We start from the raw sequence: 21185 nt of genomic DNA on the forward strand, positions 1-21185 counted from the left end.
CTAATTAATCTAAGCAACCATGATCCCTAACTTGAGTACCCTTGACACCCTAAACCCTAAACCCCTAACCCCTAAATCTCCTAGCCCCTAAATTCCTAGCCCTAACCCCTAAATCCCTAACCCCTAACCCCTAACCCCTAAATCCCTAACCCCTAACCCCTAACCCCTAAACCTTATATCCCAAACCCTAATCCATACCCCCTACTCCTTAAAATACCTTCCATAAAATTCCCTAAATCTTTATTAATAATCATAAAAACAGTTAAAATCGATTAAACAATAATTAATAGTTAAAAATTTTGTATAAAGTAGCAATAAAAATATTAATCTTTATAAAATTTATTTTTTATATAAAGTATGGAATTTTTAATATTTTATTTTATTGATAAATATTGAATAAATTTCTCTAATTAACAAATTTATTATATTCTTAATTTCTCAAATAGATCATAAATGAAAACAAGAAGGACGAACAACTATATATATACATGGCATTTTTCTTTAATATTGATGAAGTGATAACAAAAGGAATGATAGCGAGTTAGGACGTATATGCATATATTTTAATTAATTGAATGATTTCAATTCAAATTCACAATTTTATTTAAGTATTTAATTAAATGTTTGTCATGAATTAGTTGAGTATTACTATTTCAACCTTGAATTTAAATTAAATAATATTATCCATCAAATTTTTTAATCCTAATAAAAAACATAATTTTAAAATTTTAACCTTTTTTTGGTATTGATCACATCCACAATAACCAGAATTTGATTTAAATTAATACTATATTAATTTAATAATCATATATATACCTTAAACCTAAAACCCTAAATTAACTATACTGATAATTAATTAATTCAATATTTTAAATTTAAAATCATACTATCTGTTTTACGATTATATAAAAAAAATTTTACTATATATAATATAAAAAATAAGCAGTATTAATCATGTACCCAAAAATCTTAAAAATTATTTTAAATAATAGTATTTTAATTTTTTCCATGTGATTTATTTCAAATTATTTCTATGTGTTATTTTTCCTGAATATTTTAAATATTTAATTAGATTTAAGTTGAATTTTATTTAATTAATCTAAATAATAAACCAATTAAGATAAAATGTTTTTTGCGGCGCTTCAACAAAAACGCCGCTAAAACCCCTAACATTAGCGGCGCTTATCATAGACACGCCGCTAAAAGTCTTAACTTTAGCGTCGCTTATATAAAAACGCCGCTAAAAGACCAAATATTAGCGGCGCTTCAAAGAAATCGCTGCTAAATACCTTAACTTTAGCGGCGGTTGATCAAAAACGCCACTAAAACCCCCGACCATTAGCGGCGAAAGCCTAAAATCGCCGTTGAAAGTCAAAGCATTAGCGGCGCAAATACAAAAACGCCGCTAAAGCCCTCCGAAGACTATCAAACGACGCCGTTTGGATTTTTTTTGTGGCGTTTTTTACGTAAACGCAGCTAATGCATATTTTTAGCGGCGTTTTCTTAGTTACGCTGCTAAAGCTCATTTTTAGCGGCGTTTTCTCACAAGCGCCGCTAATTCTTGAATTTTACCGGCGTTTTTTGTCGAAACGCCACTAAAAGTGCCGCTAAAACCCTGTTTTGGTGTAGTGTAATGTAACTTATTGAAGATGGAATGCTCTCTTCGAGGTTGTTGTTGCTCAAATTCAAGTTGAATTACTTGAAGCAATGTCCAAGATCATCAGGAATAGGCCCACTTAAATTGTTTGATGCCAAGTCAAGTTGTTCTAGTTTTGAAAGAAGTCCAATCTCTGATGGAATTTTGCCAGAAAAATGATTATCACTTAGATAAAGACGGTTCATCATTGTCAACTTTCCTAGTTCCATAGGAATCTCACCATTTCGATGATTCGAAGAGAGATGAAGTTCTTGTAATTTGGTTGCATGTCCCAATTCGAATGGAATCTTTCCACAATTTTTATCGTTGGAGATCAGTAAGCTTGTTAGATTCTGGCTTTGTCCCCAATTTGGAGGAAGTTCACCAAAAAACTTGTTTAAGTTTCCCATCGAAGTTGGGATTGAACCAGAAAGCCCATTAAAATGAAGCACAAGTTTTTCCAAGTTAGTCAAGTTTCCTATGGAATCAGGGATTACGCCAGTGAGATTATTGTTAGACAACTGCAAGTCGAAAAGAGATTTGAGCATTCCTATCTGATCGGGGATAGAACCAAAGAAATTATTACTCCACAGATAGAGATAGTTCATGTTACTTAAGTTTCCTATACATGTTGGTATAGGACCAGTTAGATGGTTGTTTGAAAGATCAAGTAGCCAAAGTGATCTAATCATTCCGATCTCTTTAGGTATGGAACCATTGAGCCTATTGTCAGCGAGGTCAATTTGGGATAAATTTTGCAAGTCTCCAATAGAAATAGGTATTGTACCAGTGAGATGGTTTTGGTAAAGAAAAAGTACAGTAAGTGAACTCAACCTTCCTATATCAGAAGGAATACTTCCAAATATATTATTTTGCGCCAAGTCCAGGTAGTGAAGCTTGGTAAGGTTCAAAATTTCTCATGGAATGGATCCACTGATTGAATATAGAAAGACTTTTCAATAAGCCAATTTCTGAAGGGATATTCCCAGAGAAATAATTGTACCTCTCAATTCCAATTCATAATCTATCAGGATCATATCGGTGATGCTTCCAGCATTATTGCAAGTGATTCCAGTCCAATTGCAATGGTTGCTTCCGCCCCACAAAGAAGAGAGCAAAGTTTGGGTGTCGTTGGGTAGGCTAGCTTTCCATTTTAGAAGAGCTTCAGCTTCCGTGGAGGCTATGGTTTTAGAAGAGAAAGCATGGGAAGATGCAAAGAAGAGGAAGAAGACGATGAGTTTGAATGGTATTGAGAAGGAAGCCATGGCTTTGACAGTTGAAGTTAAGATTTTTGGTTGTTAATTGTGATCAAAGACATTGCCTATTTATACTACAATGTCGGAACTGTTTCAAACACTCAGACAAATACTTAGTATAATACATTTAATAGTTCATTAAAGGGGAAACTACTCAGTTGGTCACCCGGTTTTTATGGCGTTTTCATTTTGGTCACTTAGAATTAAATTTTTGTGATTTTTTGACCTAATTTTTTAAACGATTTCATTTTAGTAATCTGAGTAATAAGTTTTTAATGACAGTTCACTGTACATGTCTTATTATGTTTAGACTTTCATTTTGACCACTTAATTTTTAGGTTACTTTCATTTTGGTCACTAAAAAAATATTCTTTTTCAAATATTGATAGGGATAAAAAAATAAGAATTAAAATGGAAAACAGTAAAAACTAAAATGATGTATTAAAAACTTGTTAAATTGTACTTGTTGATCCCGCTATTAAAAAAATTAAATTATAGATTACTATAGATTAAAACTATAACTACTATAAACGATATTTATATTATATATATGCCAAATTTCAAGACGTCAAAACAATAAATTACTATCGATTAAAGCGTTATAATTCTACACCAGTCTCAATTTTTTCTTTTTATTTTTTTGAGGGTACAATCTGCGATCTTTTCTCTTTCTCCTTAGCTAAGTTCTTGACGGTGATGTAAAGACCTCGATGGTCTAAAGCCCTATGCAAGAACTTTTATTAGCCCCGTGAAGATATTAAAATTTTATTGGTGGTAAAACGGGGAAAAATTAAGCTTAAAAGTTGGAATTTCTATCCTATCGATTTATTTAATTTAATTTAATTATTATTTTTATTTTAATTATCTGTATTATTTTTATTTTTATCAGATTTAAATTTTCTCTTTTTATTTTTGCATAGGCGTTACATATCGTAAGTACTATTACTAGTTGGTACGCAACCTGATTAAATTGAAATGACAATTTTAGATATCCCAATCTTTTTGGGAATGATCCGACTTCCTATACTACAATTTGCTTAGTCTTTAGGCATAAAATTAGTATTTTTGATGAATTCGACACCCATCATAATTAAAATGGACCAATTTTCAAATATATACTACCATACATCCAAAATATTAATAAGAATTACAGCTAAAAAATTTTGTCCAAAAAATTGCTAACAATAAATAAAGCAAGCTTTAATTATAAAAGAAAAATGCATGACTTACAAAAAAAAAGTTTTAGTAATGAAAACAAAATTGAATGTGAAATTGAGGATAATTTTATTAAAAAGAAGTAAGTTAAGGGATTTAAATTTGAAAACATGATATAGCAAACATGGTCTTTCTATTTTTAACTTTGATCATTGGCAATATTTTAAGTGAATTAAAGTGCAAAATGTCGAAGTTCTTTGTCAAAGTCTTCGGCCATACTTGGTTTGATGTTGGTCTAAAAAGTATCATGCGTTTTTTTACTTTTCTTTCTTCCATCCCCCATCCCCCAAGGCCTTTCATACCTATTTTGGAAACCCCTAAACATTTACCTAAGAAAAATCTTGAAAAAAATGTAAAAGAGAGAGGATGTATTGGAGATACTTCTTACCATACAATCATATATCCATTACACTATTAATGAAATTCATTTCCTCACAATTTTAACTCTCCCTATCTTATTTATTTGATACTCATCCATAAGTTTATGGCGTTTTGGAAGGGTCGGCACCGAGAAACAGAAGAAATTAAGCATCTTACTGATTGTCATAGAAATGTTGTGTATATTTCTCAGTTTTCCATCAAACCATTGCTTCTGTTAGAACTAGAATATGCGTGCTCGCAATGTTTCACAAAATTGAGTTAAAATTTTTAAATGCGATAAGTATAATAAATATAATCGTTTAATTATTCTTAATAAACATATTTAGAGTTAAGGTGTTAAATTATGGTGAAAAGAATATTAATATTATAGAATAAATTAAAATAAAAAATTTCATGTCATGAAAAATAAAATAAACACGAAATATAAAAATGAATTATTAACATATAAAAATTAGGCATAATATCAAAAATAGCCCCTAATGTTTGGATGTTTAGTCACTTTGGCCCTTAATGTTTTTTTGGGATCACTTTCGCACCTAACGTTTTTTTTTGGTCAAATTGGTCTATTTTTAATGGAGATGCTAACGTGACCGTTAGGTGACTAACGACGCTAATTTGAAATTTTTTACTCCACCTAGGTGCCAAATGTATGTAAATGCTGACGTGATATTATTTTGTCTTATATGCCACGTCAGCAAATGAATTTAAAATTAAAAAAACCCCTAAACACACACGGGCACAAGTAAAACAATGTAAGAGCTTTTAAATGAAGAATCCTAAATCTTGAATCCTCTCTTTCTCAACTAAAATGCTGCAGAAATCGAAGCTTGAAATCTAGTGGGTTAGTGACAGAATTGAAAATATTGCTTGAAAAAAGTGGTTGGAAGCCATATATGGAAAAGTTGTCTCATTCGAACTTGGTTTCTTCATCACGATGGGAGTTTGTTTATGAAGAAGAGAAAATAACATGTTTCTGTAACAAGTTAGCTCTGAGAGAGACTTTGTGGAGCGATTTAAACCTAGCCAGAAGGTATTATGGTTGCTTAAATTTTCGGCTAAACATATATTTAGCCAATTTGTTTTAGGGTTCATAAGAAATTGGGGATTTTTTTTAGTTTGTTTGATTTTTGTGTCGGCTAGACTAAATTGGTGCTACAATTCGTCGTAGCATTAGATTTTTGAGTGAATTGTAGGGTTTATATAATAAGTCTTATTAAAAAGTCGAACTTTTTTGTGTGAATTGTAGGTTGGTGGATGCAAATTTTTTAAGTGGCATGATAATAAACTGTGTAACAGGGCGAATGAAGTAATATTTGAATTACATGATAGCGAAAGAAAACTTGCAAAAGAGAATACGAGACTTAGGAAGCAGATTATGAAGTGTGGAAGTGTTGAGATGTGTGAGAGTGGTAGTAGAAGCAATAATGTTGAGATGCCTAAGAGTGGTAGTGTGCAAAATGTAGGCAAGGACAACCAAACAAAAGAGGTCGATCATGATGTTGTGGATCACATTGAATTAAACACAAAGATTAAGATCTTGAAGCAAAAATATAAATCACTCAAGAAAGAAAAGAGTTTTATGAGAAAATGTTTATTTGCAATGTATTATTTATCTTATGTGTCACATTTATTTAGGAATGTTATAATTCGAAAAGTATGGTGTCATGTTCTTCTGTTTTGTATATCTAGTACCTTCAAACTTTGTTGTTGACATAAATTGTCATATTTGAATTGGTGTTTGTAGCTAATTTGTGGGAAGTATAATGAAAGGTCTACGAGCAAAATGAACAACAGAATGTTTGTTGAAAAAAGAAGTTACATGTACTAAAATGTTGGATATTTGACATTGTATGTCATGTTCAAAATAGTAACTAACAAAATGACCCTAGACCCACATAGTTGCCTATAGCAGTAATGATGTACCACATCAAATTGTTACATATGCCATCATTGTTATACCAACTTCAAGCAAGTTCTAGAAGCCTAAAATACAAAAAAAAAATCTTAGGCAACTATTACATGTAATGGCAAACAAAAAAATATGTCAAGCAACTATTTCAACAAACAAACAAAATGTTTAGTCAGAATAACATCTCAATTCATTTCTTCATCTTCTTTGCTGCAGTGGATTCTTGTGTGCTGATAGGTTCCTGATATACCCTCCTTTCTTGGCTTCTAGTTCTTGTACTCGTACTAGACTAAGACAAAAAAATCAAAACCCCAAATTAGATTTAAATATTTTGAAATTTGATAGTAAAAAAGTGTTTACGATAAAACTGCGATCTAGTTGTGTTAGGTTGAATGCATTGTCTTCTGTTGTTCTTTTTTTAGCTTCTAGTTCTTGTACTCATACTAGACTAAAAAAAAATCATAACCCCAAATTAGACTTAAAAATTTCAAAAATTGACAATAAAAAGGTGTTTACGATATACCCGTGATTCAGCTGTGTTAGGTTGAAGGCATGATCTTATGTTGTGACCCTCACCACCACATTTCTTGCATCTCATAATTAGGCCAGCCCTACTCAGTTGTCCAGACTTCACTTTTTTTGGTTCATTTTTTGCCTTCATTTTATTCTTCTTTAGCCTACCAGGCATTGTTTTCTCAACTGGTGGAAGTACATGTTCAATACCAGATTTTCTCCACTTATGTGACCCATTTATGGGTTGTAAAGCATATGCATATGCTTTCAAATATCTGCGTGTGGTAGTACCTATGTAAGTAGTCATCAAGATCTTGTTTAAGAAGCCATATAGAAGAGCAGGCATGGAGACAAGAGATCCTAGATAATTCCCAGCTTCAAAAATTGCAGGTTTTATCCTCTACATTTACTATGTACTATTTTCTGTCTTTTTTAACTTCATATCCATTTTCCCCATTCCAAATCATCTTTGAATCGAAACCTTTCTTCTTGTTGTCATCAAATTTTTTCTTTATTAGTGGACCATAATTGTATTTCCATGAACTACATTACTTCCTCTTATCCACTATCCTCTTATCCATTATTCTGGTAATCATTTTAACTCTGATTTCCACCAACATGATTATTATGCTTTTGAATCTAGACTTCATGATGCTAGAGTTAAATGCTTCACAGAGGTTATGCTTCACAGAGGTTATTGTCAACAACATCTGACACCAAGTGCAACCCCTGGAAGGCTTTGGTCTAAGCTTTTGAATTCTTAGAAAACAACTCATTTGCAACACCTTTATAAATCTTATACAATTCTTCTTTGTTTTAGTCCTACTTCCTCTCTGTTATAGACTTCACAATTTTCCAAAAAGCAAATTCAAATGCCTTTGCTTTCTTCTTACCATACTAGTTTGATAAGACATGCCTAGCACAACTTCTATGTTCTACTCTAAGCAGAATGTCATTAATAGCTATCTTAAGACCTAGTAATTAATTTACAAAGCATAAGTAAAACATCAGTAATAAATTGGTGAAAAATAAATAGCATTATTTACCTTTTGTTGGTCACTAATGATTGTATACCCAAAACCATCTTCCATTCTTAAGTTTGCTATAAAAAGACTAAGAAACCATGACCAAGAATAAGTGCATTCCCTCTCAACAATAGCCTAGACAATTGGGTACGTCTGATTGTTTCCATCTCTCCCAAAAACAGACAACTTCTCACTCATAAATGGACCTTTTAAGAAGCAGCCATCCAAACCTAGTATAGGTCTGCACCCTTCTTTCCAACCTCTTTTAGTGCTTCACTGCCATCTTTATAGTACTTCTAGGATTCTTTAGAACTCATCAGCATAATCTCACAGCATAGCAAATTCCTCTATAAAATTTCCTTTCAACTTATCCTTTACTATTTTCTTGGCCCTTCTACACCTTATCATATTAACATTCACATGCATTTCTAAAGCTACCCTTCTTTGTATCTCCCTTAGCTTCATTTTTTGGTGGTCCTTAATAGTAGCTTCAAAATGATCTGTAATTACTTTTACATTAAACGTTTTGTTTCTAAAACTAACACAATAGTTGTACTCATCATGAAAGCTTTTCACTTGAATGCATATGGACATGTTACTGTAACTTACAAATATTCTCCATTTACACTTTTTAGATACAATGCATTTAACTCTAACCTTATTTGGTTCATTCTTGATTATCTTAAGTTCCCTTCTACAACACATTGAGTACTTACGAATTGCAGATTTGAATTGCTTACCATCCTTAAACAACATCCCAATACAAAAGTGTGGACTTGTTGAGTTTGGATTGTATGTGGGGAACCTACTTCTTCTTCTTTTTCTTTTACAAGTATCAATATTATCATTATCATCTGACCCAAGTATGCTCCCATGATCATCATTATCAAAATATTCAGTCCTATTCCCCTCTTCTTCCCTACCAACTCTATCATTTAGTCCTTCAACCTCGACTTTTTCAGGGACCTCAACCTCAAACTACTTTCTAGAGCTTTCACTTTCAGTCTCATCAAGTACTGTTTCCTTAGCTTTCCTACTAGTTTTCCCCTCCACTTCCCTCACCTTTTGCCTAACTTCTTGAAGCTTCTCCTCCTCCTCATCACCATCTAAAAAGTACATCACCTTCATCAAATAAACATTCTAATCCTTTGAATCACTCACTTTCATCCTCAAGCCCCTCATCACCAGCTTCTTTAACAATACTATTTAAACCTTCATCACCATTTTCTAACCCTTCAACAGATGCATCTAAACCATCTAAATCTTAACCTGCAGCATTACTCTTACCACATTGACTGCCAGTAACCTCAATACCCTCCTCACCTAAACCTTTAACACCCTCACCACCCTCACCACTTTTATTTCCAACAACCTCAACATCCTCCCCACCTAAACCTTCAACACCTTCACCACCCTCACCACCTTTACTGCCAGCAACCTCAACACCTTCATTACCATAACCAACACTTTCCACAGTTTCTACAGCTAACATTATATCATCATTAGAAAAAATAGCAATCTCATGCTCTACATACATGTCTATCTCGTTGTGCTTAACCCAATAGTTCAACATGTTAATATTGCGACTATCATTCCACACAACCTTAAGGTTATCTTGCAAAGTCCTACTGTCAGGTATGTTGAAATAAATTAGTTGCACTGTATTAAACCATAACCCCTTTTTTCAACTATTTTACACAACTTAAAATATGATACCGTATCTGGATCGTCTTTAAACCTCACCATATCACCACCTGAATACCTAACATGGGGATCACATACAAATTTACCCCCAACATACAAGTTTATGTAGTATTCCTCCTTATTAGACATCTGCAGTTTAAACAATTAAAAAAAACATATTACAAAAGTTAAAAAATAGTAAGATTTCATACTAACAGACAAACAAAGTGCAACAGAAAAAGGTAGACAAACAAAATATTAAATATGATAAACAATACAAAATGCATATAAAGTTAAATGATTTAATAATTATATAATAAAATATGATAAAGTTTATATATATAATAACATAACAACAACAAAATATGGAGGGATTTCTTCAATAAGTTCACCTACCGAATTATGCCTTGAATTATTGACCCCTCCAACCAACATTATAATTCCTACCTAAAATTCGTGCACTGAACCAAAAAGTATAATGAAACATGCAGATTTGTTAAATGAAACAATCAAAAAGTCTTCTTTTTTGGGTTTTGGGTTTATTGAGGGATTTCAATTTTGTTAGTAGCCATAAACTAAAATACACGAAATTCCTCTTCTAATTAGTAGAAAAACCCTAAGCCAATGTCTCAAAAATAAAAAATAATAAACAAAAACCTCCAAAATCAAAAACCCTAAGCAAAAATCCCCAAAATCAAAACCCCTAACCCAAAATCCCCAAATTCGACAACCTAAACTAAAATCCCCAAACTTAAAAACCCTAAACATACACCGAAATAACATACATAATGTTTTAAAAGTGAAAAATTTTAAAAACATACCCCAATATATAATCCAAAATCAAATTTGATTTTGCAACAGCCTTTGGGTAATCATTTTCTGACTTTCTCAAGTTAGGGTTCACTGTCTATCCTCTCTCTCTCTCTTTTATTAACTGATTCAAGATTTTTTTGTTTTTAGGATCGAACAGGCTTCTTTTTTTTTAATTAGGTGTCAAATGCGTTGGCGCCTAGGTGGAGTAAAAAAAATTTTCAAATCAGTGCTGTTAGTCACCTAATGGCCATGTCAGCATCTCCGTTAAAAACAGACCAATTTGACCCAAAAAAAAAACGTTAGGTGTGAAAGTGATCCAAAAAAACCCTTAAGGGCCAAATGACCAAAGAACCAAACATTAGGAGCTATTTTTGATATTATACCTAAAAATCGCATTACTTTTAAAAAAAAAACTTTATACATAAAAGTAATAAGAATGTTGTACGACACAACCCCTATTTTTTACTAAATATAATCACTACCATAATATTATGCAAAAATATATTATGAATTAGTACATGAATAAATATATTTGGAAAGCTTTCAAACGTGTAAGCGGTGGCGTAGGGGACAGGCCCCCCTCCCCCCGATTTTCACACTCTTCAACTTTTTATGCTATTAGGTAGTTTTTCAGCATGCCTAATTAGAAAAAGGACTATTTCTATGTTTGGACCCCTAAGTTTTTTAAATTTTCTTTAAATACCATTTTTTTGGGGGAAAAAAGGTAGATTTGTATTTATACTCTCCAAACTTTTATTTTGATCCCTTAGAAATTTTATATATAGTTTGACATAATAAATTTAGGAACAGTTTTGGTTACAAATTTATTAATTATTATTAGCCTAATGTTATCCATATTTTACATATGCAATAAAACATCTACTATATTAAAGTTTACTTCAAAATATAGTTAATAATTAAAAATAAAATTAAGTAAAGATCATATTTTAAAAGCTTGAATCATACTCATAGAGATAGATGAAATTCTTATAAAAGAATTCCCATTCATAACAATTTTTATTTTACTATTTCGGCATGGCTTCCCTCGAATCGAAATTAACTTTGAAAAGGGATTTGATTGTGTTTTTAGGATAAATGGTGGAATAAGTATTTAGATTTAATTAAATAAAATTAAGGGTATATGTAAGAAAAAAATGAAAGCCATATTTATATTGAACAATAGTGTATGAAATAGCCAATAAAACAAAATTTAATTTACTCAAATAACCTCACTAACAACGTTAATTTCAATCTCACCTTCCAATCAAACAAAGTAGGTTGTCAAAGTCTTTTCGCAAAAGAAATATATATCAATGACTTTTCCATGTTACACAATCTTTCATCTTATGTAATTTCGCAATCAATTACATATAAAAGATGAAAATACAATGGAATCCATTACTTCAAAATTTTAACTCTCCCAAACCTATTTATTTCCTCAAAATTGTATATCTCATCCAATTATTTATCCATCCATAACAAAATTTAGAGTTTAATTTTTGGCGTTTTGGAAGCGTCGGCTAGAAGTAATAAATTTCAATTAACCATTGACACCATAGAAAAGTAGCGTTTTTCTTTGATTTTCCATCCGACGGTCGCTTATTCACTGCTTTTGTTAGAATATTTTTATGGCCTGTATCATGTAGTCTTGTTTCGTTATGAGTTATGACTGTGAGTAAAAACTTTATTTATTACTGATATACTATGGTAGTTTAATAGATAGATTGCTATATATAAAAACATTAATTTTGAAATTATAAATAGTGAATGATATATATATACCTTTAATCATCTATAAAATTAACTATTTAACTAGAAACTTGACATTTTTTAATTTTAATTTTAATTTCAACTATTAAGTATTAATTTTAAAATTAACTTTTAAGCATTAATAATTCCTTCCATTTCACATTTTTTAATATTAATTTTTCGGATAAGTAATAATATGTTGTTTTTACATTTTTTTCCTTTTCTTTATTCCAACTATTGGATATTAATTTAAATTTTAAATTTTAAGAAATAATAATGTTAATTATTTTCTATCGATCTTTTGGATTTAAGCCTTTTTTAATAATAAAATTTTCCAATCACTCTACATTTTTCAGATTTCAATCATTAAATATTAATTTAACTTTTAAGTTATAATTGGATTTCAACAATTTTGTGTTATTTGGAATAGAAAACGTTGTTCTATGTTCAAAAACCCAAAAGCAAAGTAAGCTAGCTGTTTGGCTTTTTTGGCTGTTTATTTTTTTTATAAAAATAATAAATGAACTTTATTAAATGAAATAGATTACAACATCTAAGTGATTAACAAAGAAAAGAGTAAGGATCAGAATTGTTATACTGAATGTATTGGTAACTTACTGAGTCGAGCTTGCGAGCACATAAAATTTCATATTATCTAAAAGTTTTCTTGTACTATAAATTTAGAAACAAAAAATTTGATGAGAGATTAGAAATTATTACATAAAAACTTAATCTAACTTATGTGCGTTAAATTATTAAAATATTAATGTAAAATTCTTCTAATTAATATTGTTATCCTAAGCCTTAACTCAAATAGTATATGGATTATTATACAAACCTAAAATAAACTAAGTATATCCCAAAACACAAGTTTAAAATAAATAATAAATAAATTTAATATCTAAATACAATTTGTAAAAATTAACAATTCAATTCAAAATATAATTTAATAAAAATAACATGTTATTAAAATATTAAAATTTTAATAATATTTTATGTACTATTAATTATATACATTTACTTTAATATATAAAATTGCACATAACTATTGATACCACAATGTTTTGTTATATTATATAATACTATATTGTGCATATTATAATCTATCTTATATATTGTTTATAAGTAATAAATACTGAAAAAAACAAGAGAGTTTTGTTGATTCTTTTCTAAATCTCTATGTTTTTTCTTCTCCGCTTTTAGGTTTCAAATTTATTGTGGAAATCCCTTAGGTTTATCTTTTTCAGCTGATCCATTTTTGTTTCACTCGATCCTCACCAACAACGATTTTTGCAAGTTCATTTTCATCAAGCGGTTTTCATCTTGATACATGCACGGGTAAGATGAAATTTATTAGAGTCAATTTAATCAAGCTGTTAATTTTTAAGTTTGGAATATCAGTCCACTTGAGACAAATGTTTGGATGGTATCTAGACATTGTCTACATAGAATTTGAAGAGTTATCTCTTAGCTTCAAAGCATACTTTGAATCACCCAATTTTGAGTTCAGGAGCTCAAGTTATGACCGTTTTAATGAACATTGCACGAGTAGAATTTTTTGACGGGATTATTATGAAAAATTATGAGCATAGTTTTAACTCTCCATATCTTGATTTAAACTCGAATTGAAGCCCGAAACTCATAATTTGCCGTAATAATCTCATCCAAAAATTTTGTTCACGTAGCCTTTATTAAAACAATCATGACTTAAGCTCCTGAACTCAAAATTGAGTAATTCAAAGTACGTTTTGAAGCTAATAGTTAGCTCCTAGACATCTCAGCTCAAAAATTTCTTGATTCCATCCAAAAATTCATTTTAAGTCTACTAATCTTTTAAATTTAAAAGTTGACAACTTAGATGAATTGACTTTAATAAATTTCACTCCATCTATGCATCTATCACATCTTCCTTGCAAGATGGTTCGTAATCTATATATATATGGTCTGTTTTTATGTTCAGAAGTCTCCAATTTCCGTAACAGTTCTTACCACAATAACTGGCTGAATGAAGCTAGTTCTTTTTTTCCAGGGACCTCTATATCTAGATTCGGAAGAACTTTAACAAGATATGACATTGGTGTTAGCTCCTATGTGGTATATCTTCAATTTTCACATGAAATCTTCAGTTTTTTAATAGATAACTAATGAGTTTTTAGGATCTACTTTTGATTTTAAATAATATTACTGATTTTCTGCTTTTAAATTGAGTGGATGACAATAATGGCTTTGTAATGTGATCTTAGAATCTGCGGTAGTCTTATATATTAAATCATTTCATAATTACCTTTATTTGCTTCTAAACCGTCTCTCTAGTTACGTTGTCATTTTTTTCCCCTTGAGATTATTTTTTAATGAATTCTCCTCAAAATTTTCTTAGGGAAAATGCATTATTGGGTTTGCCAGAAAATGAGTTGCCATAATACCCAGGTATGAACTAAATCATGTTTCAGTTTTTGATTTTGTTTTTTAAGTGAACCTGAAGGTGATAGCTCATTTGCACTTTATTTAACAGTGCAGGTGTAAAACTTTACATGGACTCCAATATAATTGTTGGTGTCTTTCAAAATGGTAATAGTTTAAGTAAATCTTGATCATGGACTCGATAAGCCTGGTTTACAGGTTGGTGTGATTGGGCTGGGTCATGTGGTTGTGAATTTGGCAAGGGTATGGGGGCTCAAAGTTATAGTAATTAGCAGCTCTCCTAATAAGAAGGATGAGGCTTTGAAAAACCTTGATGCTGATTCATTTTAGGTTAGCCGAGACCAAGATCAGCGTAAGATTTGAATTTGAATTTGAAAACATTTTTTCTTCTTCTTTCAAATCATTGCCTTGCCTAAATTATTAAAATAGTCATTTTTCCTAATTTTATTGATAAATTTCGAGTGGTTTCACCAAGATGGGTTATAAAAATTTAATTGTAGTCCTTGTCTTCTTCAGTTTTAGTTCTAGTTTTGGTTCTGGTTACCCATGTAATAAACATATTTTGAGTTTGATGGGCATTTTTCGAACAAGTGCCCTTCCCCACAATAAACACAACTACATTTTCAAATTGATTCGGTGGTTGAGCTGCAAAATTATTAAACCCATTAGTAGTAAAGCTTTTAAGCATTGAGGATATCGCAAATACCTGAGATGGGAGTGAAGTGAGAGCGTCCACTTCATGTACTCCTACAACTCGTCTTCTTGACACTGCTCGATTGGTTGACCATTAGTAATTGCTGTTGAAAATTCTTTTAATGATTTCATAATCCTTATTATGAGACATAGAAAGGAGAACACAACTAGCAGAAGCGTCTACTACCATCCTTATGTGAGCATTAAGATCGTTATAAAAAGTCTCTAATTGGATGCAATGTGGGATTCCATGATGAATGCATCTTCATAATAGTTCGTTAAATCTTTCCCACACCTCATACAAGAATTCGTCATCCATCTGTTGGAATGTAGTAATCTCATTCTGCAACTTAGCATTTTTGCTAGGTGGGACGTACTTCATAAGGAATCGTTCTGCTAACTCTTGTCCTGTGGTAATGGAATCTGGTAGCAATGATTTCAACCAAGCTTGAGCTTTGGCCCTTAGTGAATATGGGAACAACTTTAATCTTAGTGTATCTTCGGGTACTCCAGCAACTTTGATGAAATCACTCACCTCCATAAACAATCTGAGGTGAAGGTGAGGATCTTTAGTAGGCGTTCCACTGGATTGGCTCACTGTCTGAAGCATCTAGAACATAACTTTCTTCAACTCGAATTGTTGTGCCTTGATTTCGGGTCTCCTAATACCCGAATTAAGCTCATGAAACAGTGGCATGACATACTTTCTTAAGGCTTTATCCATATCATCAGCAATAAGGATAGAATTTTGAGCATGATTTGCTCCATTTTCTTGATTCTGGTTTTCAAAGTTTATCTCTTTGGACCTTCTTTGAGCTGCTTCTCTTCTTCTTTGTCGAAAAATTCTTTCAATTTCAAGACCTACGAGGAGTAAGTCGATAATTCGATCAATACTCATAAACACCTAAAACAATCACAGAAAAAATAGTTAAATTAAAATTAAAATTAAACCAAAATTAAAAATTTCACAAATAATGTCTTTTAAAACAGTCTCCGAAAACAGCGCCAAAAACTTGGAACTAAGGAAATGTGCAGGTGTACAAAATCGTATCAAGTAATAAAGTGACAACTAATGTCGAGCTATCGTATCCATAGGGACTGTGAAAGAGAATATTTATGAAATGCAAATTTAAACAATTTGGTGATGGAAAATATGTTGATTTGAAGGAAATGTGCAAGTGTACAAAATCGTACCAAGTAATAAAGTGACAAGTAATGTCGAGTTATCGTATCCATAGGTACTATGAAAGAGAATATTTATGAAATGCAAATTTAAACAATTTGGTGATGGAAAATATGTTGATTTGAAGGAAATGTGCAAGTGTACAAAATCGTACCAAGTAATAAAGTGACAAGTAATGTCAAGTTATCGTATCCATAGGTACTATGAAAGAGAATATTTATGAAATGCAAATTTAAACAATTTGGTGATGAAAAATATGTTGATTTGAAGTGGTGATATAAAAACTAAGAAAATAAAAAGTAAAATTCCAATGCACGATTTCTAAAAATTAGTTTAATCAATATGACATAAACATGTTAGATCAATTTTATTCTTTAACTTAGAATTATTAAAATTGTGTTCATGTTGTTACGAATAATTTCACGGCAACTCGGTAACTTGCTAACTAATGCATATACTTACCTACTAAAACCTAATAACATCTTGACCATATCTCTATGTCAATTCAAACGAGTAATCAAATTTTAATAAGCAAGTAAAAGATTAAATGAGGTAGCAATGTATATCTAAATTGAAACAATTTAATCACAATAATCTTATAAAGTTATGCAAGACTAATGTATTGTTTAATACCACCGTTAATTTAACCCTCAGCTACCTTAGAAGATTAAACATGCACCAATTAAATATTGTGTCCATTAATTATAATTTCAATCCGTTTAAATAATTAATTCAATTGTTACCTTACAATTAAAATGTAAGCATAACATAAGCATAGTTTTATTTAATTGAAAATTTACTGAGACCTAATAACAACACAGACACATTTTTAATAATCTAAGCAAACATAATGCAATTAATCTAACACGAAAGGAATTTAAGTCATTTTAATTACTTGAAGAACAACAACACAAATATCATGTTCATTATCAAAACAAAACTAAAACAAAGATTAAGAGAAGTGAACTAGAAAAACAAATCTCAGTGGTTTTTCAAAGCCAGACTAGTGTGCTCCACTTTTCTCCACTCATTCTATTGATCCAAGGCCTTTATGAACACTTGATTGATGCTACTCCAAGAGGTGCGCAAGCTGTTTTTCAAGAGGGGAAATTGGCAAAGGAAGAAAGGAATTTGGAAAGCAACTAGAAGGGAAAAAGAAAGAAAATGTGTGAGATAGATGTGTGATGTGAATGATGAAAAATGTGGAAAGTGAAGAGGGTTTTTGATAGGTGGAGATGCCTACTAAAAATAGAAGCTATTTCTTCTTCTCTTGGATGGCCATGCATGGTAGGAGCGATGGTTTAGCTTGAATTTGCTATTTTTAGCTTGCGGCTAAAACTAATAAGTTTGAAAAGGGGAGGGTTTTGAACGACAAAAGGACAAGTTCAAGGGGTGATTTGCAATTATAAAAATCAGATAAAATAAGCTAATTGGGTTAGCTACATAGGACGGTTTGGGCTGCCAATTTTCTTGGTAGATGAGTCCTTTTCATTTAGCACAACTGGACCTCTTTTTTCTTCATTAGGCTTGTAATTAACTTTAACCTAATTTGTGTTGATCAAAATTAATTGTAAAATGTGTTCAATAATTATTATTGGATCATCCATGGCTTGGAAAATAATTGGCCATACTCTTGGGTCACTTGATACAAAAACTGCCTTAATGGTCCAATCTTCCCAAGGTGACTACCGAGCCGATTTTTCACCAATTTTTGTGCAAAGCTGTCGAAAATAAATAAAATTTGTATAAATTTATTATAAAAATAATTAAAATTTAATATGTTCATAATTTGAGTGAAAAATAATTATTTTAAATTTAAAATATGAATTTTGACAATAATTTCTAAGAAACTACATGAATGAGAGCTAAAAAGGGGTTGAAAAAGTTTTTATATTTTTATGTTTCCAAAAACCAACAATTGGTATCAAGAGCCTAAGTCTTTGAGGGCTTTGTGAGTGTTTTTTTTGTTTAAAAAAAGAGTTAATTGTATCTTGTTTGTATTGCAATGTCATCTGGAAGCTTCACACCACCTCCACCCCCTATCTTTACTGGAGAAAACTAGCATATTTGGGTTGGAAAGATGAAGATGTATCTTTAGGCATATGACTTGTGGGAAGTTGTTGATTCAAGCAAAGAGCCACCACCCTTGCGAGTTACTCTAACTATTTCTCAAATTAGACAACATAGTGATGAGGTTGTTAAGAAATACAAGGCATTGTCTTGCCTTCAAAATGGTCTGTCTAATGTTATTTTCACAAGAATCATGGTTTGTAAAACTCCAAAACAAGCCTTGGACAAGTTGAAAGAGGAGTTCCAGAGGATTGAAAAGACAAGGTAACAACAGATTTTGAACTTGAAGAGACTTTGAAAACCTAAAGATGAAAGAAACTAAAACAACCAAGCAGTATGTAGACATGATAATGTCCATTGTCAACAACATAAGGCTACTTGGTGATCAGTTTAGTGATAAGAGGATTGTTGAAAAGGTTATCACAGCACTCCCAGAGAAGTATGAGTCCAATATCTCATCCTTGAAGGACTCAAGAGATTTGATAATGATCTCTCTATCAAAGCTCATAAATGTTTTGTATGAACAGGAACAAAGAAGAGAAAGTAGAGAAGAGTGGCACACTGAAGGTGCTTTCCAAGCTAGGAACAAGGAGAGTCCAAGTTCTTCAAGTAACAAAGGCAAGAAGAAATGGAATCAAATGAAAGAAAGGCCAAAAATAGATGGTGAGAAGAAAAAGTATCTACCATGCTCTAATTACAAAAAGGTGGGCCATTTAGAGAAATTTTGTTGGACCGGACCTAATGTGCAGTGTAGAAACTACAAGCAATTTGGCCATGATGTAAGAATTTGCAACAACAAAGTGCAGCAACAACAACAGTAGTCCAATCAGGCTCAAGCTACTGATGAACATAAAGCTCATGAGGAGCTCCCATTCACTGCATCATGCTTCGTAGTCAACAAAAAAGTCAAGAAAAACTAGTTGATTGACAATTTACAAATCATATGGTTTCAAATGAAGGCATGCTCAAGGAGATCGAAAGATCCTTTAGTTCGAGAATTAAATTGGAAATGACCAGGTCATTGAAGCTAAGAGAAAGAGAGACATTCAAGCTACCACTCCTATAGGTACAAAAGTAATTTCTGATGTTTTATTTGTACCTGATATAGATCAGAACTTGCTTAGTGTTGGTCAACTAGTTGAGAAAAATTATTATGTTGTTTTTGAAAAGAATAAATGTGTTGTATGTAACACCCTATACCCGCTCTGGTCACCAAGCTCGAATACGAGATGCCACACTACCATCTCATGTCATATCCAACGAGTGAAAGTTCATTCTAAAAGAAACACCTTTCATATTATCATTCGTATAGGTTTTAAGCCAATAATATTTGTTAGTTATCAATGTTACATGCTAACCATTCATCAAATAGTTGTATAATAATACTTAAACCTGCATAAGTTCAATTTAACAAAATTTCCAAAACTTGTCTGTAGGTATCGATACTGACACTTGGGTATCGGTATTTTTCCTAGGGGGTATCGATACCACTTGGAAAAATGATACCAAACTTCCATTATGTTTCTCGACCAAAATCCCAAAGTCTCGAAAACTATCGGCACCTCTCATGAAATATCGATATTTTGACCCTGAGTATCGATACTCGAGCAAAGGTATTGATACCAAATCTCTAATCTGATTTCTTGCACATTTTAAAATGCAGAGGTATTAATCTTACAACACGAATATCGATATCCTTACTCTAGCCCTAAAAAATGCAGCATACATAAGCAAATAATCCATTCCCATTTAGTTTTTAAACATCATGCATCATATATTTAGACAAGTAATTGTCCAACGACTAAAATTCGATAGTTCAAAACGTCAAAAATGTATTTAACACCCCTTACCCGATACCGTTGCCGGAGTCAAGCACGAGGTATTACCTAGCTTATCTTACTAATTCGAAGCATAAAAACTTGTTTTGAAAATTAATTTCACTATTTACAGCAATATGTCCAATCGCACAGTAGTTACTAAATTAATTATAAATCAAACTACAAAACTCAAAATTTAACTCTGTAAATTTTCCCTGAAACTAGACTCATATATCTACTTATCATAAAATTTTTAGAATTTTTTTTTCAGCCAATTAGTACAGTTTATTAGTTAAATTCACCCTCGTTTCACCACTTAACTATCCTGACCTCTTGCCACTAAAAATAAATTTTCTCATTATAGGATTTTCATATGGTGTTCCCACTTATTCTTACGGAAAATAGACTCATTAATGAATCTAAGAATGTAAATTTCAACTCATAAATATTTTTTTTACAATTTTTAGTGATTTTCTAAACTCAGAACAGGGTACGCCAAAAACAGATCTGACCCTGTCTCACTAAAATTCACATATCTTAAAATATAAAATTCATTTTACTACACCGTTATTTTTATATGAAAATAGACTCAACAAGATTTAATTAAATATATTGTTCACCCTCTAATTCATTTTATATTATCCTAGGTGATTTTTCAAAGTCACATCACTGTTGCTGCCTGAATTCTATTTCTTTGCAAAATTTTACCCTTTCATGATTTTCATATATAGTTTATCACCTAGACTTTTATAACAACAAACACTTCCATACTTAACCATTTTAGCAACCATTCATCATCAAATAATTACACACTAGTCTTT

At 31.3% G+C, this 21185-nt stretch overlaps 1 protein-coding gene and 1 non-coding gene across 2 annotated transcripts; one reads left to right on the forward strand and one right to left on the reverse strand.

The window, feature by feature from the left end:
- Nucleotides 1-1695: 1695 nt before the first annotated feature.
- On the reverse strand, nt 1696-2901 carry LOC107915536 (probable leucine-rich repeat receptor-like protein kinase At1g35710). Its single transcript, XM_016844684.1, has 2 exons — nt 2640-2901; nt 1696-2474 (listed from the first exon to the last, which is right to left on the reverse strand). Exons 1-2 carry the CDS (start codon nt 2899-2901, stop codon nt 1696-1698), a joined length of 1041 nt encoding a protein of 346 aa, XP_016700173.1.
- Nucleotides 2902-15539: 12638 nt separating this feature from the next.
- On the forward strand, nt 15540-15645 carry LOC121222828 (small nucleolar RNA R71). The gene has a single exon (XR_005920199.1). It is a non-coding gene; the product is annotated as a small nucleolar RNA R71 (small nucleolar RNA).
- Nucleotides 15646-21185: the final 5540 nt, after the last annotated feature.

This window comes from Gossypium hirsutum, chromosome D10 (genome assembly GCF_007990345.1).
Source record: "Gossypium hirsutum isolate 1008001.06 chromosome D10, Gossypium_hirsutum_v2.1, whole genome shotgun sequence".
Lineage (NCBI taxonomy): Eukaryota > Viridiplantae > Streptophyta > Magnoliopsida > Malvales > Malvaceae > Gossypium > Gossypium hirsutum.

Bases quoted from the DNA above. Each gene is read 5' to 3' on its own strand.
- LOC107915536 (XM_016844684.1), bottom strand. From the start codon at position 2,901: ATGGCTTCCTTCTCAATACCATTCAAACTCATCGTCTTCTTCCTCTTC. The intron at 2,475-2,639 runs GTACAATTATTT...CTTCTGATATAG, and splicing joins TTATGAATTGGAATTGAGAG to GAAGGTTGAGTTCACTTACT.